Source organism: Podarcis cretensis (genome assembly GCF_951804945.1).
Source record: "Podarcis cretensis genome assembly, chromosome: 4".
NCBI classification, from domain to species: Eukaryota; Metazoa; Chordata; class Lepidosauria; order Squamata; family Lacertidae; genus Podarcis; species Podarcis cretensis.
This window is the reverse complement of record NC_137173.1, coordinates 57,469,012-57,493,603: the sequence shown is the minus strand read 5'-3', so window position 1 is coordinate 57,493,603 and position 24,592 is coordinate 57,469,012. Positions and strand designations below refer to the sequence as shown.

General features: G+C 41.3%; 1 protein-coding gene across 8 annotated transcripts in view; it reads right to left on the bottom strand.

The window, feature by feature from the left end:
- Positions 1-24,592, bottom strand: part of PDE9A (phosphodiesterase 9A) — a 68,707-nt gene that overhangs the window by 10,532 nt on the left and 33,583 nt on the right. For all 8 annotated transcript variants that reach the window (XR_013838507.1, XM_079974642.1, XM_079974643.1 and 5 more), the window contains 8 exons: positions 19,769-19,823; positions 18,732-18,802; positions 14,234-14,318; positions 7,534-7,615; positions 6,276-6,350; positions 3,657-3,743; positions 2,277-2,381; positions 348-430 (listed from right to left, as the gene is read on the bottom strand). Coding sequence is in view for 7 of the 8 variants with exons in the window: in XM_079974642.1 (XP_079830768.1) it covers positions 348-430; positions 2,277-2,381; positions 3,657-3,743; positions 6,276-6,350; positions 7,534-7,615; positions 14,234-14,318; positions 18,732-18,802; positions 19,769-19,823 (643 nt within the window). In the remaining variant the exon portion in view is untranslated. The remainder of the gene's footprint in view (positions 1-347; positions 431-2,276; positions 2,382-3,656; positions 3,744-6,275; positions 6,351-7,533; positions 7,616-14,233; positions 14,319-18,731; positions 18,803-19,768; positions 19,824-24,592) is intronic.

Genomic DNA, 24,592 nt, shown 5'->3' with positions numbered 1-24,592 from the left:
AGCAAGTTTATGCCAAAAGAAATTTCTCAGGTTTTATTTTTGGTCTGCATTTGCCCGAATATCTACTATATATTTTGGAAAGTGGTTTGTCTGTCTGTCCACCTGTTATTTATAGGTTCAGCCACCTCTTTATAACATCACTGTCAAATATGACATGAGAATTCATGAAGTGGGGGCAGCAGTCTTCATTGATGCATTGATGTTGGGCAAAGATGGTGTGACTCTGCCAATTTTTGTGTGTGACAGGCCCAAACTCACAAATTACACTATCCTGGACAGCACCGGACACTTCCTGCTAGTACTTTACATTCCTAATCATTCTTTTCACACACAAAAAGGATACATACGTGTTGTTATATCCTGGGTGATCCAGATCATGACACACTGATGCAGTCATTAGTATTAGGATATCCATTTGAGAAAGCTTTACCTAAGCAGGAAGAAGAAGAAAATGCAGCTTCATAAATTCAAACAGCTTTTATAATAAAGAAATCATATCTAACATTTCAAAATGTGCGGTTCTAACTAGGGTTCAGCACACAGTTTAATAACTGCATGCATTGCAACTTAGACTAAATCTATAATGACGACAACAGTGAAGTCTTCAACCCTGCCTCTGTTGCATAATTAACAACAGGATGGAATAGAGAAATTGGAGTTTGCACAATAGTGGATAAATTTAATTTAAAGTCAAAGGTTTCTCATCTTGTAAGAAATTATGCCAAGATTTGTGTTAATTATAAAAAGCTATTTATTTGGGCATTTCATGCACTACTTGAGCTTGGAAGAGAAGTGTGAAGAATAAAGGCTTAGGGTCTATTCTTTGCTTGGGATAACAACCAGGGCCTACTTGTATAAATAATGCCAGTTGATTTTAGCCACAGACTGCTGTTGGTTATCTTGATTATAGGTCACTTAATCTGTTTATGAAAATTTGACCTCCACCCAGCAGAGGTAAGAACCCAAATATTGCTTTTATTAGCAAGGGTCAGTTTCCTAATATTGTGTCTAACTAGGCAGGGAGGGGGAAAACCACCCAGAGTCAAGCTGCTCAGGTTTGGATCGTCACTTTGCTGTACAGGGGAGGACAACATGAAGGCCAAAGTTCCTTGCCTTTACCTTCCTACCAACTTCAGCAAGGGCAGAAGTACCGCCTTGGTATCCCTTCCTCCGACTTAGGTGCAAGAAGAAGTTAAGGCACTTTGTCCACACTGAAGCTGGATGGAAGAGGAAGCCAAGATAGATAAGTTAAATATGCCATATAGTATTGTCATTTAAAAAAAGCAGCTGCAGGGAGCCCTGATTCCGAGTTGGACAGTGCAGTGAGATTGATTATGCTATTTGCCTTGGGAATTAACAGCTATGGGCACAAGCAGTGGCTAGGGGGCGGTGTTCGTTGGGGAAAATGGCACAGGGCAGGAGTTAATCCCCCTCTCCCATGCCATGGTTCTGATTTGGATCAGGGTCCGCCACTGCTGCCTTTTTAAAAATCTCTCTCTCTCTCTCTCTCTCTCTCTCTCTCTCTCTCTCTCCATACAATGCAATCATGTATTTGGGATATCATTTAGTTAAATCTGTGGTTCCCAAGGTGGGGCACATACGCCACAGGGGGGCAATTTGATTTTTAAGGGGGGCAATTTGAGAACAACAGTGAATGGCCTTTGTAGGCTTCCCCCACCTGAATAGGAGTTTACAGGGGCTGGGCATCAGGATTTTAGAGATGCTTAGGTGGCGCATGGCCAAAAAAAAAGGTTGGGAACCACTGAGTTAAATGTATTTCAAAGCTGGTGGGAGCTTCAGTAAGGTGTGGAGCCCAATCAGAATTATGCTGTGGGCCTACAACCTCTCATGGAGCATTCCAGGTTTACATATTCAGTAACTCCTGCACTTGCCAAGATTTCTATCTATGTGTCAGTTCATAGAATTGTAGGGTGGAAGGGACCATGAAGGCCATCTGGTCCAACCCCCTGCAATGCAGGAATCCTTTGCCCAAAATGAGGCTCGAACCCATGACCCTGAAATTAAGAGTCCCATGCTCTACCTACCGAGCTATCCCAACTCATTTCATTCACCCTTTGGTTCTCCTCTCAAATGCAAACAGATTAAAAATGGTGGTTTCCCTGGCACAACTACATGCCTTTCAATAATCAACAACTACCACTTCTGGATAAAATACATTATTACAGGCAGAAGACCATTGATTTCACAATTTATGTGTGTGTGGGGGGGGGGGGACTAGAGAGAGAGAAAGCCAATGCAGCCAGAGAAAGACACACCTGGAGACTGCAGAGAGAGATCATACTGTACATCATCTGGGTAACGCAGAAGCAATGTCGAAAATTATGGAACGGATTGTTTCTGTAATTGTCATGAATACACAGCTAAAAACAAAAAGGGAGAAATTTATGAAAACAAGCATTTGGCATTTAATCCTCCCAACCAACACTTTGATGCTATAATTATAGCCCCTTGGAATCTGTGCTTTACAAGCCCATGCCATGCTGATAAGGTAACTGGGCCCTGCAGAAATAAGGAGAAGGTTGACTCTTCCTCTTATTTCTTTTTCTCCCCTCTCCCCTGTTGCTGCTGTGCCCACTTTTTTGTTTTTCTCAGTTTTGGACACTCCCCCTCCCATTGGCACTGTGACCTCCACCATGTAGGTAAAGAGTTAAAATATTGATGAAAAGACCAAGTTGTGCACACGTTTTGTTCCTTTCCATGACATTGTGTGTCAAGGCCCCGAGCCCTCTCCCATTTGCTGAATAATGAAACACATGGACAGCACCAGTATTTTAGGTTAATGGGTGAATTTAGGCCACAACTTTATTGGTTACAGAACAATGGGGGTGGAGACGCTCGTTCAGGTATACTGGACCAAGGCTGTTTACTGCTGTAAAGGTCAGCACCAACACTTTGAATTGTGCTCGGAAACGTACTGGGAGCAAATGTAGGTCTTTCAGGACCGGTGTTATATGGTCTCAGCAGCCACTCCCAGTCACCAGTCTAGCTGCCACATTCTGGATTAGTTGTAGTTTCTGAGTCACCTTCAAAGGTAGCCCCACATAGAGCGCATTGCAGTAGTCCAAGCGAGAGATAACGAGAGCATGCACCACTCTTGTGAGACAGGGTGCAGGCAGGTATTATTTTTTATCTTTATAAAGTTGCTCATTAGGTAGTATAATTGTTGAATGATTTTTCAGCTCATTTGGATGTTGTTGCAAATGCAAGCTAAGTTTAATTAATGGATACAGCTCAAAGCAAAAGTGATGCAAATTGATGGCATATGAGACATCACAGATAAACAAGTCATACTTTTGATGATAAGCTTCTTCTTGTTATTATTGTTGATACTAATAATAAACGTTGCCACTTGACACCAGGCATTTTAATTTGGATACAACTGTTGATTGGGTTGCTTATTTAAGTTTTTTGTTTAAAGAAGAGATTGACTGATGTCAGTATTGGATGGTGTCAGAATGGCAATCCTTTTGTTCTAAGAATAATATGTATTCTATATACTTTATGTGTTGGACAAGTGTTCGTTATACTCTGCTTACACATTTTTTTTAAATCTGTGAATATATGAGACTATATGCCCATTTTTTAAAAAATCACAAATATTTTAAATCCCATACAAGTTGCTCTTTAAATCTTACCAGCCATCGCTTCAATGTGATAGGGTTGATGTTAAAGTCTTTCACTAATCCTAAATCATGATACATATGTTCTAAACAACTCAGCATCTGGAGGAGAAAAGAAAGAATTCTCCTATTATTACATTATTTTCACTAGTGTACATCACTAACACATCAGACACTTAAGTCTGTGACTTAAAAGCATTGCTGAATTCATCTAGAATGCTGAATTTAGAAATGGGATGCTTAATTTGTGAATTCATTGGGTAATCTAGATGAACAAGTCATTATCTCTGAGGCCAAAAACTGAGGTCTAAAAACATAATGATACATTGTTCACCCAAAGCCTTTAGGAATGAAATCTAACCACCACAGAGGATACAAACCCATATCTATAAAAAACTGAGGCAAGACTATTTATTATTTTAAATGGAAGAGAATAATAGAATTGTACATATGGAAGGGACCATGACAGTCAAATTGTCCAACCCCCTGCAATGCAGAAATCTTTTGCCCAACATGGCAAAACCTACAACCTTGAGATTAAGAGTCTCATGTTCTGCAGACTGAGCAATTCCTACTTTAGCTTCATTTGTGACCGAAGGACCAAAATGTCCAACCCAATCACTTGCTGCACGAAATAAAAACCTATAATTCATTTTGCTCATTAGTCCATGGCAAATTCCATGAAGACTTTGAATCACACTCAGTAAGTCAGGTGAGGGGAACCTTTGGGCCTCCAGATATGGCTGAACTACAATTCCCACCATCCCGAGGCATTGCCCATGCTTGCTAGGGCTGAGGAGAGTTGTAGTTCAGCAATGTCTGGAGGGTGAAAGGTTCTCTGCAACTGCTCTAAGTGCAAAGAAGAACAGCAGCAGAGATAATAGCAGTTGGCAACAAGCGTTCTAAGCCAAGCTTGCCTAAAACTTGGATGTCTTCCTGTAGCTTCTTTAATTTTGCATTCTCCATGCAGCAAACATAGCTGTGTAGCTGCACTGACCAGCACATACACAAGGAAAAAACTATATTAAGACAACAAACATAGGCCAAGGCCATGTCTTTCTTTTTTTCAGTGCTGAATTCTGGTGAGCTAGCATTTGAGCTGAAAGTACATCTCCTTCCCTGCAGTCCATCACAGGCAACACTCCTATATTTTTGTCCTTTAGCATGCCACATTAGGAGAGCCAGAGGGAGGTAGAATGCGAAGGGCTAATTCTAAAGACACTTTACGGAAGGCTGTTGTGTTCTTGCTTTGCATTGTAGTGATGTAACAGGGCTGTGATTTATAACACTATTAAAAATGCACCACACAAACCTGGGAAAGTGGTAACGTGAATTGAAACACCTCATATAAAATGCAAATAAACAAAAAGGTGAACCTATCTAAATGAGGCTGTGACACTGTTCACATAATGGTTTATGCAATTGCTCCTGAGCATAAAGATGACATATGTTGTGTTACTAGCAATTTGTATCTAATGATGTGATTTGCTGTCTGTACCACCAATAAGACAAGCTAGGAAAATGTTTCTGTTTGTATCTAAAAGTCCTCTCCCCCAACTATTTTGGAAAAGATGTCATAAAAAAGTGAGAGAGCTTTGTTTAACTAAAATTGTCACAGGAGAATTGTCATAGCAAACTGATCCTCGTGCAAACTCATGGCAATTATAAAGACATGAACAAATATGATGAAGCTGCTACATCGGTTTTGCAGATCTTAAAAATAAAAATATATTGCACATTCCACTTTTCCATGAGTTGTTTGCATTCTGATGATTAGCCAGAATAGCTCCTTTCGTAAATTCATTACAGACTCATTCTGGTTAGAAACCCAACAACAAATAAGGCAAACGGCACTAATCTAGTAAGCCTTAAAAATAAAATACAGTGAAAATAATATACAGACTTTTCATTTTCATTGATTGCCTGAACCCAACTTTTTATTCAAATTAGTACAAATCAGATTTCCCCTTTCATTTGCAAAGTGAGTCACTTTTTTGTAGTCCATAATTAGCTACAGAAAGGCTTTTGGGTGAAAAGACATTCTCAAAACCAAGTATACTTCAAAGTACAAACGATAATGGGAAAGACCTCTGTTATAGAATTCTTTTTTTTTTTATATAAATATTTATTGAGATTTTTTTAAATACAAAATGCAAAAATAATAAACAATATAACATGGATCATAACACATTTTTCAGAACTTCTTTGGACTCCCTCAATTCTTAGTTGAACCACATTAAGGTAAAAAAAAAACCCTGATCCGATTAGTAAATTGTGCTTTTTGCTTATCAGCTGTCTGAAGAAATTCCTGCTTTACCTATTGTTTATTATGTGAATGGACCTGGTTTTGAGATACAGTAGGTGTCTACTCACATTATGGTACTTTTAACATGCTCCACTGCTCTGATTAGTTCCAGTACTTAGCATTTTTTAGGTTGCATTTATTTATAGAATAAGCCTTCTTAGAGTTTTCATTTATTTGAAGAGCACTTTGTATTTATCTGTACATTTTCATTCTGGTTTCTGTAACACAACCATGTCTAGGTTCCAGTTCTCAAATGCTCATAAGAGTCCCACACAACAAACATTTACAGAAGGAGGGACCAGGAATCTGTCTCCATGGGGCAGCATTACCTCATTGGGCTCCCATAGCCAGACGTCAAAGGTTGGTTTCCGAAGAGCTTCTATTGTCTCCTGAGAAAGCATGTACTGCAGAGAAAATGAGGCATTGTTATGAAATACGATTCTCAACAACACCCGCTTCATATTTTCTCTTGTAGATCACCCATCTTCATGACTCAGCTCAATAAATTCAATAAGTAAGTAACTAACTTACCCTCTGTATAGGATTTCATTTGAACCAGAGCTAACAGAGACTGTAGTTCAGGCAGCAACCCCCAAATATATGAATTATAACAGTGTCTTCAAGGTTTTCCACTGTCTGTCCCAGGGGCTTAGTGTGGGGGGGCACAGAGGGGCTATGGTTGCAGGTGCACAATTTTTGTGGGGGCATGAACCAGATGTCCGAGCACAGCCTGGTCCAGGGCTCATCTCCGTCCACCAAGGGCTGTATCGGCTGGACAGGCTCTCCTTCTGCACAGGCAGCTCAGTATGACCCCACTTTGCTCCAATGGGGGTGGAGTTGCTCTGGTGGCAGTGAGGGTTGGGCTGCCCCCCCCCAGCACAGAAACCATACGCACCCGCACCCACCCTAGGAACTGACAACCGACACTGCACCCTTGGTCCTCCCCCTCACCATGAAGTAATTACAAGGAGCTTGAAAAATATAGAATTAGGGCCTAGCGAGATGTGATGCTAAATGCGTCTTTCAAGAGCCTCAGTTCTTAAAATAAAATAGCAAGTGTGTGTCTTCTTACCACTTCAAAGTATGGTGAAACGTACCCCAATGAGCATCTATCAGCCCAAACATACTACTTGGAATAGGAACTCAACATATTTTTTTAAAAAATAAATAAATCAGGGAACCTTCTTTCATAGATATGTGACTTGTCCCTTTAAAAGTGTTTGTGGGAGGGGGTGATGGGAAAGTTTTGTTTTTGTTATGTTTTATTCTGCATTTGATGCTGCGAATGGCCCTAAAATCTTTGAATGAAAGGCAGTTTACAAATTTAATAAATAGTAATAATAATAATAAAAGAATAATAATTTGTTGATTTAAATACTTTATATCAGCATGGGAGCAATGGAATCTAACCATCACCCGTAGCAAAGTAAATGGAAACTTTAATAAGAGATTTTATGGAGAAAATCTAGGTAGCATTTGAGTAGAAAATGTTCTCATAATAAACAAGGGATGGAAAGGATATTTTTAACTAACGTGATTATCTGCTCTGTAAAACAGAATTTTGAACTCTTATGTGTTGCAATGTACCTTGGGATAGGATGGAACATCCCTTCGGGGCACCAGCCTCTTGCTCTCATCCAGGAAGCTGTATTTACAGGGGCAGTTGGTCCTGTGTAAAAAAACAAAATCCAGCCCTCTTTACCTTTTGTATATATTTTTTCAAGCAAATATGAATAAACTAGTTCCTTTGACGTCTACTATCATGTGAGATCGATTTTCAGTACCAACCGACCAAACGATTTTCACCTTTGGATCCACAAAGCAAAATCAGAAATGCTGCAGCCGTGCAAAATACTATTATACTGAATTTGAAACCATGGAACACAATCTAGGGAAAGCTGGCCATTTCCACACATTACACTGAAACTCTAAATCAACTGCGCCTTCTCCTGTAATGTCGTATTTGAAGGGAATTTGCACAACCATTCATAAGCTCTTGGGAGATGTTTCTACCAGGTATTTTCAGACATGAAAATGCCCTTTAAGCATCACAGGAAAAACATGGTCAACCCACGCTGAGCATGCAGGAACCCATTTTTTAATGTGAAAAAAAGCAAAACCCTAAAATACCACAAAAATCAAGAGATGTATACAGTGGCGGAGCTTCAAGCTCTGGCGGGGGGGGCAGGGGTGGAGTGCAGGCGGGGGCAAGGCATGCATCCTGGTGCCGTGGCACGCTGCCCGCAGGGGTGTGGCGCATGTCCTGGGGGCATGGTGCACAGCACGGGGGGGCAGCCACGATGGCACCCCACCAGGATCGTGCCGCCGTGGGCGCTCCCCCCCCATTCCTCCGCCAGTGGATGTATACTTACATTACAGTGCACGCTGCACAAACCTATGCACTTCTACTCAAAGATAAGTTTGACTGAGTTCAGTAGGACTTATTCCCTAATATAACAATGAGGAGTCTCATGTCAAGGGGCCAAATGTGACAGTACAGTCATACCTCGGGTTAAAGACGCTTCAGGTTAAATCTTTTCAGGTTGCGTCCCACGGCGACACGCAAGTAACGGAACGGGTTACTTCTGGGTTTCACCGCTCACGCATGCACAGACGTTAAAAATGACGTCACGCGCATGTGCAGAAGCAGCGAATCACGACCCGCGCACGCTCAGACACGGGTTGCGTTCCTCTCAAGTTGTGAACGGGGCCCCGGAACGGATCCCGTTCACAACCAGAGGTACCACTGTACAGGTCTCTAGCCCTTTGAACTTTTCCCAGGCCACACCCCCTCCCCTTAGGCCACACCCCTCACCAGCCCTGCTCCAGGTCCTCGTGGTGCTTTTGCCTGGCAGGAATGTACAGTATCTCTGAACTTTGATAATGCCACTTGCAAGTCCAGATAGAGGACACAGAGATGTGCTGTGTATGTAGAAACCTCTTTAACTTTTAAGTGGCTGAAATTTAGCCTACTGGAATGAAAAGTAAGAGTAATATCATTTGTTCTCTGGGTTTCCTGACTTTTTGCTGAATTATGAGACGGAAATTCTATAAGGCACAGCTTTCCAAATCACCACATCTCAAACCTGAGGGAGAGGGAGATAGACAGCTCAAATTTCTGCCTGTCATGTTCCCCTTGAAGGCATACTAGGCCTGTTGGTCAGATTAGAACCTAGTGGGCAGTTGGCAACTTTGTCATTTTCTGTTGGTTAGGGCTAGGCATGGAGAGAACTGTCAATTTCAGTTTCTCAAAGTTTCTCATTTTTCCACAACAGTTTCTTTTTTAAGTCCTCATGAGAATCTCAGGATTTCAGTGTGAATTTCTTCTAATATATATGTTTTTGTACACAATTTTGCATTAATATGCTCATGTATGCAAAGCACTTCCCCCCAATGTAATGCATTTTGTATGCTATTTACACTAATATATGAATCATATGCCCTTTAAAGTAATCATATATTTTTTAAAAAAACTTTACCCTAGTATATGCATATATGCATTTTTGGCTGGAGAACTGCAATGCAAAATTTGGAGAAGTGTAGAATCCAAAGGATGGCTGTGTTTTGCTTTGAATATTGTTTCAAAAATAGTGAATTAGGTTCACCTTTAAATCTGAATCATTAAATCTGAATCATACTGAATCATATTTCTCTTCCTTCCCCAATTAGAGCGCAGATGCATTAAAGAAAACAGAGAGAGCATCGGAATAAGAGAATTCAAAATAGAAAAATGAATCTTCAGCATTGTGTATCGGAAGTCTTTCAGTCCAACTCTTGAGACGAGTATTTGCTTAGCGGCTCAAGGATCAAGACCCTTCTGCAGTAAGTCAACATTGGCTTATGCCGTCACTTCAAACAGCTGGAGCCACGTTGCCTAGGAAACTCAAAGCTACTTGTAATTTTAATCACTAAATTCTACGGAGGTCTTCCTTCAGGACGAATGCCACACACACAGAGCACATCCTTTTCCTTTCATGCAACAGAATAAATGAAAGGCCCCCAGCAATCTGGAGTATACTGGCAAGGTTTGTTGCGATGTCTCAGGCCCAGCTGCTAATGCAAAAGCCATCTGCTTAGGCTGCAAATGGCAGTGGGTGGGATACAGTGCAAACTTTAGAAGCTGTGATGTTTTAAGAATGTGCTTTTAACTGTGAAGGTGGGGAGGTGAGAGGTGAATATGGCCAGTGTTTTACACTTCCCATTTGTGAAATGGGAAGAAAAGAAAAGATGGAGTGTGAAAGTGGGTGTAAAGTGAATGCGTTTAGAGGGACATAGGCTAACACCTTTTCCTGAAAGCAAAATTATACCTGCTGTCAGCCGCAGCATCATTTTTTCTTTTCTTAAGCGAAAGGCCCAGTGGATTATAGAAATACTCAGAAGTGGCCAATTTGGGGAGGCGTTGTTGTGTGCTATCCATTATCAGACCAGATCCCCAAGATGTGCCCATTTAAACACCTCAGAACCAGGCTTGAAATCTGGATTGTGAAAATTGAAACAGGTTTTATTGCTTCAATTGAGGAAACAAAAACACTGTATGACAAATGTGTGCACTTTGGCTTATTCATCCTCTCAAAGCTTCAAGAAAGTTGGTGGAGTACAAGTTGAACCAGTAGAATCTGAGCTGAAATTACGCTCTACTTGACAGGTAATAATTAGGGGTGAAGGAACATCAGCTGCAATCATGTGTATCTTTGCAAAGCAAGGATCTTCTTCTAGCTACTTAGAATAACCAGCTAGATTTAAGTTCTGGGTGAAATGCCAAACCTGTGGCTATTGATTCGGTGTTTTGAATGAAAAGGGAAAGGATGACCCTCAGTTTTAGGCTAGCAAAAGACTCATCTTCTGGATCAGTCTAGCAGCCCCCTTGCTTTTTCCTGTGGTGCAGCCTCTCTTATATCCCACATTCACTTCTCAGTCACTTAGTGACCTCTTTTCTCCATGTATTGTCCAGTGTGGGGTCCAGATTCTGTGGGCTCCATGTACAAGATGCTCATACCTTCTGATGTTGCCCCTGCCCATCCACATCTCCTCTCCCTTTGAGTCCACCTGCACCTAGACAGAGAAGGCAAGGCAAGGGGAGGCTGCTGCACTCTTTCTTCCATGACTTGCTGCTCACTTTCTCAGAGAAGGCAGGTTAAAAGGCAGTGACAACAAGGAGGAGGAGGAGAGAGCAGCAGAGAGCTCCAGGGGTTGCTAGAGTGAAGGCCTCAACAGATGCTCAATGATCCTGACACTGTTCTTTTCTCATTACTAGGGGCAGCTCATCCCCTTTTTTTACCTGAAACCTCTCCTACTGGTATTGTGTGCCTTCTGCTTAGATTCCAGCAAGATCTCATGAGACCCCAGCGAGAGCTTGTGGAGGCCTCTCACAATATCTCGCTGGAACCCAGAAGCCACCACCACCGCTTCTCCTCGCTTCATTGGCAGCAGTGGTGTGGGTGGGTGTTCCCACAGAGGGGCCCCTTAGACGTGGCTGCCTCAAGATGCCTCATGGATCTGCTTATTACATCTCTCTCGCTTCTCTCTCCCCCCCCCCCCCCATCCTGCATCCTGTCAGTAATTTTCAGGAGGCACGCTGCTTGTACTTTGGGGCCTCTCAGAATTACAGGCTTTGTTATTTAATAAATACAAAATGTAAGTGACTCAACTGTGTAAGCCCTGGAAATATTGATGCAAACAAAAGAAGTTGTGGAGGAAGAAGGGTTAGGGGAACTTTGAGGTGGAATCATGAAGTAGCCAGGTTTTAGAATTCTAGAGAAGTCAAGTTTAGCTTCTGCTAAAAGGAATTAGTAGGCAATATTAACAATAGATGCAACTTCATTATTAGTTTCTTTCTTTCTGGGGAAAAAGCAACAAGGGAGAAAACAGGTGGTGAGAAAAAGTCAGTGTCCCAAAGGGGAAAACTGAAGACTTCTTCTCCAGATCAAACACACGCATGTTGTACCTCTTAAGTAGGGATGAGAGAGAAATATAATTTTATTTGCATTTGAATGAGACAGTAGCTAATTTGCACTTCTCAAACCAATATGTGAACCAAAACACAGCTGCCCTTCAAAATTCGCATTTCTCCAAATTTCATGACATCGTTCTCCAACCAAAATGTACAAACATGCATTTATTAGGGAAAAGTGCACATAAAAATGCATAAATTAGTGAAAGTAGCATACACAAATGCATTATATCTGTAAAAGCTATTTGCAAAAATATTTATATTAGACGTGTTTATAAATAAATCTGCACCAAAATGCTGATGGATTTTTGTGAGGATTTTTTAAAAAAAAGATAGAAAAAGGCATATTGCTGCAGAAATGTGGAGAACTCAAGATTGGAGAAGTAAGAAAGCTAGAGAAACTGAAATTGTCCATTCCAGCTCTATAATGAGATATAAACATGTAACACTTTGGCAAAAGCTGCCTGCATCAATGATGACAACAAGAACTCCTTAAGCACTTTATGCACCCTCTGCATTGTGAGCATGGACCATATCACAGCACTATAATTCCCAGGTTTTCCTAGGGGAAGCTTGGACAGTTAAGCGGGCTGAAGTTTGCAAAGCTGCCATGCCTTTGCCCAGCAGTACCAGCCTTCTGAACTGCTTCTATCTTCTTTTCTAAACAACTTTAATCATGTATTGGCTGCCGACATGCTTGCTCTGATGTGTCAGCGACAGCGAAGCCGAAATGTACCAGCTGCTGCAGCCTGCCATTACAAGCTATGATTGCTTCTGCTCCTGTTTTAATTGCAGCTCCAAACTTGGTAACGCATCAGATTAGCAGACTAGCTTCTTCCTCTGAAAAGGAAATACCTCCTTCTGGGGTTAAAATATAGCATGCACATCCTTGCATAGTACAAGACCATAACAAGAGGAGTTGCTGTGTGTATATTGTGATATTTCCTCAGATTACATTTCATATCTGAGCAGGTCTGTTTAAAATAAGAGAGCCTCTTACCAAACGAATGTTTTTCTTGGCAGAATAAGTTTTTGTTCTACGCATAAAGCTAAGGCCAGAATTCTTTATTACCGGATGGGTAAACACAGGGAAACCAAGATGTTAATCTCTCTATGAGAGTTATTTTTCCAGTCATCTGGCATGAGCTCGTTTAACCATTAAGTCGCCATGTCTGTTTAAATAAAACAAGTATCATTCATATATATGTATTGTTGCACACCACCATCAATCTCCGAGTTGTGCGAGATTCCAGGGGTTCCTGGCACTTATCCAGATCCCGTGGTTCCTTTTAGAAATGAGGCACAGCAGAGGCTGCAGTGTCTCTTCAATAAATGGCTTATTTAAACATATATACAACCTGAGCCGACGATGGAGGGGCTCACAGAATTAACACCCCAAGAAGGTCTTGCTTCTCCAATAGCCCCAGCCTTGGATTTCAGCAGAAATCAGCCATGCCTCTCTTTCTCTGACTTCCCAGCCTGCAGCTTTTTCATCCAGCTTCTAGCTCACATCACTCAACTCTCCACTCTGGCTGTTTGTCTTTCTAACAAACAGACAGTTGAGAGAGGGAGGCCCACCCATTTGTTCTCCAGCACAGAGACACTACCTTTGTTCCCTTAATGACTCATACTTCGCAGGCCGTTACTAGGCTGGCCTGGCTATTCCAGCAATGGAATCCATGCTGGATCTAGGAATTAGAACAGGGGTCAGCAACCTTTTTCAGTCGTCGGCCGGTCCACCATTCCTCAGACCATGTGGTGGGCTGGACTGTATTTTGAAGAAAAAAATGTACAAATTCCTATGCCCCACAAATAACCCAGAGATGCATTTTAAATAAAAGCACACATTCTACTCATGTAAAAACACCAGGCAGGCCCCACAAATAACCCAGAGATGCATTTTAAATAAAAGGACACATTCTACTCATGTAAAAACACGCTGATTCCCGGACCGTCCACGGGCTGGATTGAGAAGGCAATTGGGCCGCATCCGGCCCACGGGCCTTAGGTTGCCTACCCCTGAATTAGAAGGATCTTGCATACAGCCTACCTCCCCCCGCCCCCCCCCCCCGCAACTCATAATACTACATGCTGTTGGATTATACAGCTTTTTAAAAACAACAACAACAACCCGAGACCATCAAGCATTACAAATTTGTTTATTAGGCTGCAATTCTATTCATACTTACCTGGGAGAGTAAACCTCACTGAACTCAATGTGATTTACTTCCAAGTAAGCTTTCTTAGGATTACTGGAAGAGTCTTAATACAGGAATCTCTCTGAGGAGGCTGTTTTCCTCAAAGACGAAAGAAAAAGAAAAGAAAAGCAGAACTTACCTGGTGCTTCTCGCTGCCATTTCATCCCTCATCTTTTTAATATCACTCTTACACTTTTCAATCTCCGCTACTTTCAGTCCTTCCACTGTCAACAAAGTGAAACAACAGGGGGGTTACCATGGAGAAACCCGAAGGATCTCATTTCAGTAACTGTGCAGATTTTTCAAAAGGCACCGAGCGGTGGTGTTTGCCAGTGACTCAATGGTCCTTCTGTCCGAAACCTGTTCCTTTGCAAGCATGTACGGCAAACATCATAAATCATTAAAACTGACAAGATTTTAGAAGATCCCCCCCAAAAAACTCACAGTCATAGTACCTATTGTGAGCAGTACACAGCAATATTTAGCTGTCTTGCTGTTTTTCAGAGTCTCTCTCAGAACATGAATAGATGGAAGCACCTGACAAAGCTATTGCAACGATATGTTAACAATAAGAAGAGCTGTAATTGTATTGTGACAAACGTCCTTTCTGGGCTTAAAGCACCCTATTAAATGAACAGGTGACATGAAAGAGGAAGCTGTGAGGATCATAACCTAATCTGGGAACTGGGAAGTAATTTCAGTTCTTGATAATTACTTGAAAATATGATGCTGTTCTTTAAATATCAAGCAGGGTTTGAAAACAGCACAGGAAATCCTGTTCCTGTATATGTATGGCATAGGGCAAAAAGTTTGACTTGTTATGTGTCCAGGTGGCAAAAAATGCATTTCATGCAGCCTTGAAAGCTTAATACAATCTGAATAGATAAGTGGCTTTTTTCTGCTATCTGGTTGCTGAAGGACTTTAAAAAAATGGCACTGCATTAAGTGTACACCATACTCAGTAGGATAATTTCACAGCCTGCTTGCTTGCTGTGCTCAAGCTGGTACCTAGGAAACTCAAGGAAACTTAAAAGTGTTTAATTGGGATTCATTTGGTCATAATAAAATGGTCAATATCCTCCTGCTCCCATGTGTTGTGGAACACAAGATGTCGGTTTTATATATGATTCTAGGTAGTAATGACATGTTATGCAGTATTTTATACTACTGGTTTTCGTACTGTACCCATCTACCTTATGTGTGAATGGCCTAAGGCTCAAGCATTAATAAACTACAACTACTACTACTACTACTACTACTACTACTACTACTAAAAAGGCTAATATCCTCCTGAGCTCCTCCCATTTGTTGTGTAATGCAAGTCAAGTGGAACTTCTCCAGGGTGACATTAAGCTTTCATATTTGTCTGAAAAGAAGAAGCTTCCATAATACATGCAAATGTGATTGCTGCATTTGAATAGGTGAATGAAGAAAGAAAATGAGAAATAGTAGTGTGTAAAAAGGAAAACATGTCTTAATGAGTCAGGCTTGATTGAAATCAAATTTGATTGCTATCAAGCCAAGTTTGCCATCAGTATGTCAGTTCATTTTTCATAAATCCTCTGCTTTCACGAATTATGATTATCTCTTTAATGAAGTGAAACTTATTTCACTCACCCCCACTTTTAAAGAGGAACGCTAAAGAAGAGCAAGTTGTGAAAGACCGTGGAAGGCATCAGCCCTGTTTGCCCTTATCCAACCATGGCTTTGCTCTGTGCAGGGAAGTAGCAGAACCACCAACGTACCCACAATCTCATTTTGGGGAGCTAAGCCATCATACCTTTCCACATGTAAATAACAGTAGCAGAGGACTGTATGTATGAAAACTTGTCTGCTGGGTGTGCTTGCACTGGATTCTCCTATGCAAACTATATGGAAATGAACAGCGGTTATATATCAACCTATTCTTGGTACGCGGGTGGCGCTGTGGGTTAAACCACAGAGCCTAGGACTTGCCGATCAGAAGGTCGGCGGTTCGAATCCCCGCAACGGAGTGAGCTCCCGTTGCTCAGTCCCTGCTCCTGCTAACCTAGCAGTTCGAAAGCACATTAAAGTGCAAGTAGATAAATAGGTACTACTCCGGTGGGATGGTAAACGGCATTTCCGTGCGCTGCTCTGGTTCACCAGAAACGGCTTAGTCATGCTGGCCACATGACCCGGAAGCCGTACACCGGCTCTCTCGGCCAATAAAGTGAGATGAGCGCCGCAACCCCAGAGTTGGTCATGACTGGACCTAATGGTCCGGGGTCCCTTTACCTTTTATTTTTGGTACATTGGGTGGTATTCAACCAGGGTTTACACAGAGCAGGCCCATTAAATTAATGGCAACAACTAAATTAGGTTCATTCATTTCAGTGGGTTTACTCTCAGTAAAACTTAGCTGAATACCACCCAGTGGTCTCCACTGTGTTTGTAAACAAAATGTTTTCAAAGGATTTTCCTTTTCATAATGCTAAACTAATCTCTTCAATTACCTGCCTGCCTGCCCTCAGGCATATATATATATATACTGTGTGTGTACTAGACATTTGAGGAGAGGCTTGATTTTTAAAGAAAACTGGCTCATGGAACAGTAGATATTAATCTGATGCTGAGATGTTCTGATACCTCAGGGGGCTAAGATGTCTGGTGCAACTGCTAGTAGAGACATAAACTTAGTGGGCAAAGACTCGGAAGACTGTGTGACTTGTTAATGTAAACTGCAATCCTATACATGGGTGGATCTAGACATAGGTTAAAAACGCTATAAATATGTCAGAAATCGTTATAAATCGTTACCCAAAAAAAGCCTATGTAAAAATCCATATAAAACTCCTTTTTGCTCTCTGGCGCCATCTGGTGTTCTATGCTTATAACGCATTCAAAATGTATTAATGTGACGAATGTATCTGAGTCCATGTCTACTCAGAGGTAAGTCCCACTGAGTGTAATAGGGCTTGCTCCTGAGTAAACGCAGCAGTATCGTCCTGGCTGTACATTCAGGTGGGCAGTGGCAGTGGCTGTGCTGTTTTAGGGTTGATGTTGTCTCCACCTTTGTTCCATCTGCCAGGCTATGAACTATGCCACATTTAGCAACCAGGAGATTGTTGAGGAAGCTTTCTCCCTTTCCCCAATCTCCCTCTCTCTGTTCTGTCTGCTTATCTCATTGTGTACATATAATCATCTAGTCCCCCTACTTCCCACAATGACACTGGCAAGCAAGATGTATAAGGTTGCAAACCTGTCTCTGCTGTTTTTCTCTCTCTCTCTCTCCTCTTCCTGCATATTCAGGGCAATAGACTACCTAATACTTACGTGGAGTAAATTAAAAAATTGTCCAGTAGCAGCTTAGAGACCAACTAAGTTTGTTCTGGGTATAAGCTTTCGTGTGCGTGCCAATGGTTACCACCAGTTCACTGAGAACTTCAAAGGATATATATGTATAGGTGTTTCAGCAGCACTTGTGGGGTGGGGTTGGGGGGAAGGCTTCAGAAAGTAGCCAGCCTATGAAAAGCAGGCAGGAGTCAGGAGAATTATATCTTTGCCGAAAGCCATCAATCTTGATCTACTGCATTTTTTTATTTTGCCCTGAGAAGTGCTTCTTGAGAAACTGGTTTCATTCCAAAAATAAAAGGTCATTACAGATTGAATCTACATTATTACCCCACAGTGTGCCCAGTTAACAACAGGTGAAAACAGTTGTAAGAAGTCCCAGCAATAGGGGTGTTTGTGTGTGTTCACACTTGACCAATGGCATTATGGCTGAGTGTATGCCAAGATGGCAACCACCAGCTCCTTATCTGGTGGGAAAGTGCAGGGAGGAAACGATGAGGGTAACCTAACCAAGGGAAGGGTTTTCAAACACGTATTCAAACATCCACATGCCATTATGGATGGCAGGTTCTAGAATAAATCTAGATCAAAAGCAGCCTGTACAATAATAACACCTGCTCAACAATGTTGTAATCACCACTTCCTTCTGAGTAGCCTAATGAAAGGGAGGATTTTCAAATGTGCATCAAGTAAACCTTCTGGGTGGCAGGATGTAGAGAATCAATCTGGACTGAAAGCAGTATGTTGAGGAGAAGCATGAACAATTCTGGACTGAGCAAAATGCATTTTTGTGCTGCAAATGGGCAGTCTTAGGAGCACAGCTCCCATTCCCCTTTTTATATCTGGGAGAGCAGCAGCATGAGAATGAAGCCTGAAAGCATCACCCCCCCCCAAAAAAAAGTAGGAAGAAGAAAGTAGAGGAGGCATAAGGATGTATGGGTGTTGTAGATTGCTACATTTGTCAAGCATGCACAGGAGCCTAAACCTGGGGACTTGAGTCTTTCCAGTTTAATGGATTGGATTGATTTACAAACTGGGTGCAATTACAGGAGGTGGGTCTCTATATAATTCTTTCCAGATATTCCTTGTAACAGAAAGATGCAAAATGTAAATTGAGACTTTTACTTTAACGAGTAATTCTATATTTTGTAGATTCACCCCTTCCCTCTTCAGTATAGTTTTGTACCTCACATAAGATAAAAGGCAGGAGGAATGGTCCTAATGAGATATATCTGTACCTCTGGGGCTCAGCACCGTCTCAAACTGACACAAAATTAATTCCAGGTTTCAATTGCCTATGTTTTTTTAAAAATAAAAATACTCACATTCAACTCTTTTCTCCAGCATTGCCAAGTGATTATCTACGTCGGTTTTCAGTTCATCAATTTTAAATACCCTGGAGGGAGAAAAAAATTAAACAGGAATGCATGCACATCTTTGATAGCTGTACAATTAAGTGACTTTATAACAAACCTGAATTCTGTTGATGGGGAAAATATTAATCTAAAACTCAGACTTTGAATCCATTTAAATATACATTATTATTTTTTTAAACCCAATAAGTGCAGATACCCCATTAATAAGTTGTTGCTTTGGTCTAGTGATCAGCTACAGGCAAAATTATTCCAATATACAAATAGCAGAATTCCCACTGTGCTAACAAGCTATCGCCATAAAGGGGAATCTTTATCTATGTGGAGTTGCTTACTTTAATGGGATGTAAAGCTTCCCTTCATGAAATAAATGGGGTAGCTGACCTCCATTTTAGAAGCTCTGTTTTTCCTGGATTTCACACACAGGGTGTGTGGGCTGGTGTGTCTATCTTTACATTTCTAAAGAGTCTGTATGTGTAAATTAATGTTTCCTTTCTTAATATAATAACCTGATTTTTATTCCAGCAGCATTGATTATATTTTCTCTGTGTCGTCATTTATGTTGCTTTACAGTATTTTATTTTGCAATCATGTAAGTGGTTTATTAAGGAGCTAAGGAGTTGAACACTCTGATTTAGTTAGAACAATGCTAGGGATTTTGCATCCCTCTTACAAAATGCAGCATAGATGAATTCTATTTCCTTTCAGTTACAAGATGGAGGGGGGCGGGTCCAGTGAATTCATTGCATGTTTAGTTACTGGAAAATCCCATTGGGTTCTGGATTACAGCCTTCAATTAATTCATATTTCTCTGCTTGACTAGCCTGTATAAACTTTTAAATGACTCAGGCATACCATATTCACTATACAGAACAATGAGAGGAAAAGCTGGCGCATTTATATCAAAGCAAACTGTTTGGGGACTGCAGTGTTGAAATGAATGCAAGGAGAAATATAATTACACTAAAACTATTGCATAAAAATATTACCTGGAGAATTGCTCGATCACCTGCGCCAGCAAATTCTGGAACAGTTCTTCTTTTTCTATTAAAAATATATAAAGTAATGGGAGACTAATGAATGTAAGATGGAGGATAGCAGACCTATTTCAGCTTCCACACTGACAGAATTTTTTTAAAATGGCATATTTAGCGAAGAAAATAAGCTTGGCTATCCTCGTCCAATCAATACTTGCAAAAAGTTGCCGGTCAGACTAGTATCCCAGGTAAGTAGGTATAGGATTGCAGCCTAAATTGTGCTCTGAATTGTGAAGATGGATAGCCTTTATAAATGACATTCTCAACAATGTAACCAAAGGTGTTATTTTTAGACTCATAATAGTCACCTTCGGGGGGGAAAACCCCTTACTCCATATATGAATATTGAAGGTATTCTTGGGGAGTGGGAACTTCATTTGCCTTTCTTTTTACCCCTAAAAGAAACAGCTACATTAAAGCACAATCAGCAAACCTTTATTATGCCAATCTTCCAGTTAATCTGAATTCAGCATATATTCCCCCAAACCCCTCTATACGGCAGCACTCAAGCTTATCCAAACCTCTGATTAACAAAATATAAATGGCTTATAGGTAAAAGAGGAGGTGCTCTACCAGCATGCGATGAGGGCATTTCAGAAAGTAACAGCAATTTCCAATATGCAGTGGGGGGGCATCAATTTTGCTTTTCCATTCAAAAACACCCTCGTAATGTGCTTTTAAGCACTGCAGTTGGATAGTCAGTGAAATACACTTTCCATTCTCAAGTGAATACATGGCCTTATTCATTAATAGTTACACATGCTTAGATTTTTAAAAAGGGTGAAAGGAGGAAGGAAAGAGAAGAAAAATGCATAAAGTTCCTCAAATTATTCCCCCCCCCCCTCTCTCTCTCAGTAATGCATATGTAAGCACCTGCAGGAATAAAGGTATTTAGTACTAGGCAGAGTGGGAACAAAATCTGCTACACCTACCAGTTATTTGTCGAGATAAGAAACCTAGTTTAGCAGAAAAAAGAAATGCACACAGGGTTCTGTGAATACTATATTGGATTGGGACATGGGTTCAAATTATGGTACTATGTATATGATGGTTGAATCTGGTAAAGTCAATTTTCTCCTGGCCTCATTGTGTTGTTCTATAAAATGAAAACAACAGCCTACTTCAATTTATTGCTGTGAGGCTGAATTAGATGAATGTAAAGTATGGCCATATTATGTCTGCGCTTCATTCATTTCATGGACGTATAATGCCACCAAATTTTCCAAAGAACCTCAAAGCAGCTAACAAATCAAAATTTACAACGATATTAAAACCTGACAAATTCCTGGACCACCTCCAAACTGTTACTGTATTGCAGGAGGGGATCAGCCACACGTTGGCAAATTTAGATTTGGGCAATTAGAGAAGATTAAAGTGGTCTGGAACTCTTATGCACAAAAACTACTTTTTTAAAAAATGATTTTTGAAGTACGGAAAGTGATGTGAAAATACACTAGAAAGTGTGGAATAACAATTAATTTATGGGAAGTTGTATAACCTTCGTGCACACAAATCAGCATGGATGCTCAGTAAACAGTAGATACAGTGTGTCCCTTGTACAAGGTTTGTTCAAACAAATTGGAATGCAAGTTCAATAAACAGGACCTGGTTACGAACTTTAAACCACTTCGTGAATTGCTTATAGGTAAAAGAGAAGGTACTATATCACCATGCTATGAGGGCATTTTAGAAAGTAACTGCAGGGTGCCCGAACAATCATCTGGTTTGTATTAGATCAAGTCCTATGCAGAGTAGACCCACTGAAATGAATGAACCTCAGTCCTGTTTCTTAATTTCAACAGGCCTCCTCTGAGAAGGATTAGTGTTGAATATTACCCACTACCTGTACTCAAAGGTCTTCAGCAGAGCTCTTCTCTGAGTACCTCCACTGTCTGAATTAGTGGTGTGCCAAAACATGTCATCTGATTTCTCAAAAATGCCTTCCCCTACAAAAAAAGAGGCTTCCATTTCTCTGTTTCCATTCTCAGGAGACTTTAGAATTGCTTTATAATTTTGGTCAGTGCAGGGTTCATTGTGAAGTGGTTGAGAACAGAACTTTCTATTAAACATTTTCCCAGTGTTCTGCGACTTCCCCAACTTCTTGTACTTCCTGATCTGAAAAAAACAACAACCCCATGGCAGAAGGTACTGGACGATGTTTCCCCCACCACATACATTGGAGCATGGGAGGCTGGCGCAGCTGGCCACTGAGTACCTGAGATTCCTGCACTCATAGATTTTGCCTTAAAGGTAAAAAGACTTCACTCGAAAAACAATGAGCAGTCAGATGCACAGTAAGTAGCCTCACCACCTTCCCATGCTTATAGGAAAGCCAGGCTGAGGCTGTCATGGGGGTTTCAGGAAATACCCAGGTACTCAGACCCCTGGAGAGATGCTTTATAGAATGAAAGAAGGGGTCCTCACAAAAAGCCCTTGGCAACCTTGAAAGTACGGCAAGCACAACAAAACCATACCTCCCACCCAGGATGATTTCACCAGAATCTTCTTTCTGATACTTTCTTAATGCAGTTTTGATTTTTTTTTTTTTTTGGAGAATGTTAAATAACAAAAAGTGGGAGGGATTTCTAATGCAGCGCCAGTTTGAAGTACAACAGATGGCTAACAGGAAATAAACCTCCTTGATTGTGGCACCCTGCCCATGGAGTGCTCTCTGCAAAGAAACTTGTCTGACACTTACTTTGATGCCGTTTTCATGCCAAGGTAAAGGAAATGTATAATGCCAACACATCAAACGTATGGCAACCAAGCAACAGCACTTTAGAGAATGATCTGGAGATTATTACAGATGATAACTGAACATGAGCCAGCAGGGGCCCTGCACTGATTTATCAAGACAATGATATTACCTTGCTTCAGACAAACTAACAGCAAGTGCCTGTTTAAATGAAATTTAAGGGTTCCAAGGGGTACAAGTCACCCTCAACATTTGCTTTATCCTTAGAGGATTGATATGTAAATTACATTGCTGTTTCTCATTAGGACTGATCAGACTTGGGCTAAGTTGCTGTTTAACAAAGTTTAGGGCAACAGCATTTGAAATACAGTGCTTTTTGTGGTGCTGAAAACAGAGGGTCAGGTTACCTATACTGCAGACTGGGCTCATGAATGTACCCAAACACATGGAAAGTTTTTCTGAAAACGGGTCGTATGAAAATTTTGCAGCTTTAAAATTATTATTATTATTATTATTATTATTATTATTATTATTTATTTATTTCAGCCTTCAAGTGCTCAAAGATGATACTGCATGCTGCCCCAAATGGTCCCAAATAGTGCCCTCTGGTCCCTTATAGTGCCAACACATGAATAATAATAATAAAATCTTGCTGCAAATCTCAGCCACTATTTTCTGCCTCCATCTATCTCCCCATCACAGTGCTCCAAAGCAGGTCACTTCTCCCTGCTGTGGCAGCCCTGGCCTACTGACCCTAAGTTCTCCCTGCACAGTTTTTTGGGGGGAAGTAATGGGAAAAAAAACTTTGCATTTGCAAAAGAGGTACACAAAAGCCTAACTGTGTAACAATCATATTTAAAAAGTAAAAAGACCTAATAAGGCCTCAGGAGCGAAAGTGTTCATGCATGTTTCTTCAATGAGAGCTCTGTATTGTTGCATGTCGAAACCAATCTCTGAGCACTGCGAAAGCCCAGGAGTTCCGGGCACTTACCCAGGGTTTGTGTTTGCCTTTGGAATGAGGCACAGCAGAGACTGTGTGGCATCTTTATGATATTGGGGTTATTTACGAATATATACAACCTGAGCCTACGATTGAGGGATTCATAGCATTAACACTCCCAAAGGGTCTTGTTTCTCCTGTAGCCACAGCCTTGGATTCAAAGGGACATTGAACATTTCTCTCAAACGTTGCTCCGAATCTCCTGCTTGTTGTTTTGTTTCTCCGTCCCATTACGCCCTATTCTCAGCTTCCAACTCACATTGCTCCCAGCTCTCTTCTCTAATCTCTGGCTGTCTTAATTAGCTTTTAACACGTGTTAGATCCAGGGTTTACAGTGGTCTGGCACACATTTTAACACCCTAAACTTTTATTAAATTATTAAACTTACTGAATCCAGGGAAAGGTCTAGCAACCATAAACTCCTATCAGTATATTCATTGTCCAGTACAGCCCAAACTTCCTTTTGCTGTTCCTTGCTCATTGCATCCAGCTGGAGAAACACTCTCAGCCACTTTGTCTACCGCAGGGGATTAGGAAACAAAGGTGTGCTGCTACTCAGGTTCTCTCAGTTGTGTTTAGCAGTCCTGAAAGCTAGAGTGCTGGTGTCTTGTTTCCAATACCTGTGGTCTGAAAGTTATCTGTTAGATCTATTACCATGCCGTAGAAAAAGCTTGTACTGTTTTGGTTTGAAGTGCTTTTATTCACGTTTCAAACGCTTATTCTCCCTCAATTTTCCTCACCACATTTGCAAAGCCTGCAAAGTTTAGTTCCCCATTAAAGGTAAAGGTAAAGGTACCCCTGCCCATACGGGCCAGTCTTGACAGACTCTGGGGTTGTGCGCCCATCTCACTTAAGAGGCCAGGGGCCAGCGCTGTCCGGAGACACTTCCGGGTCACGTGGCCAGCGTGACATCGCTGCTCTGGCGAGCCAGAGCCGCACACGGAAACGCCGTTTACCTTCCCACTGGTAAGCGGTCCCTATTTATCTACTTGCACCCGGAGGTGCTTTCGAACTGCTAGGTTGGCAGGCGCTGGGACCGAGCAGCGGGAGCGCACCCCGCCGCAGGGATTCGAACCACCGA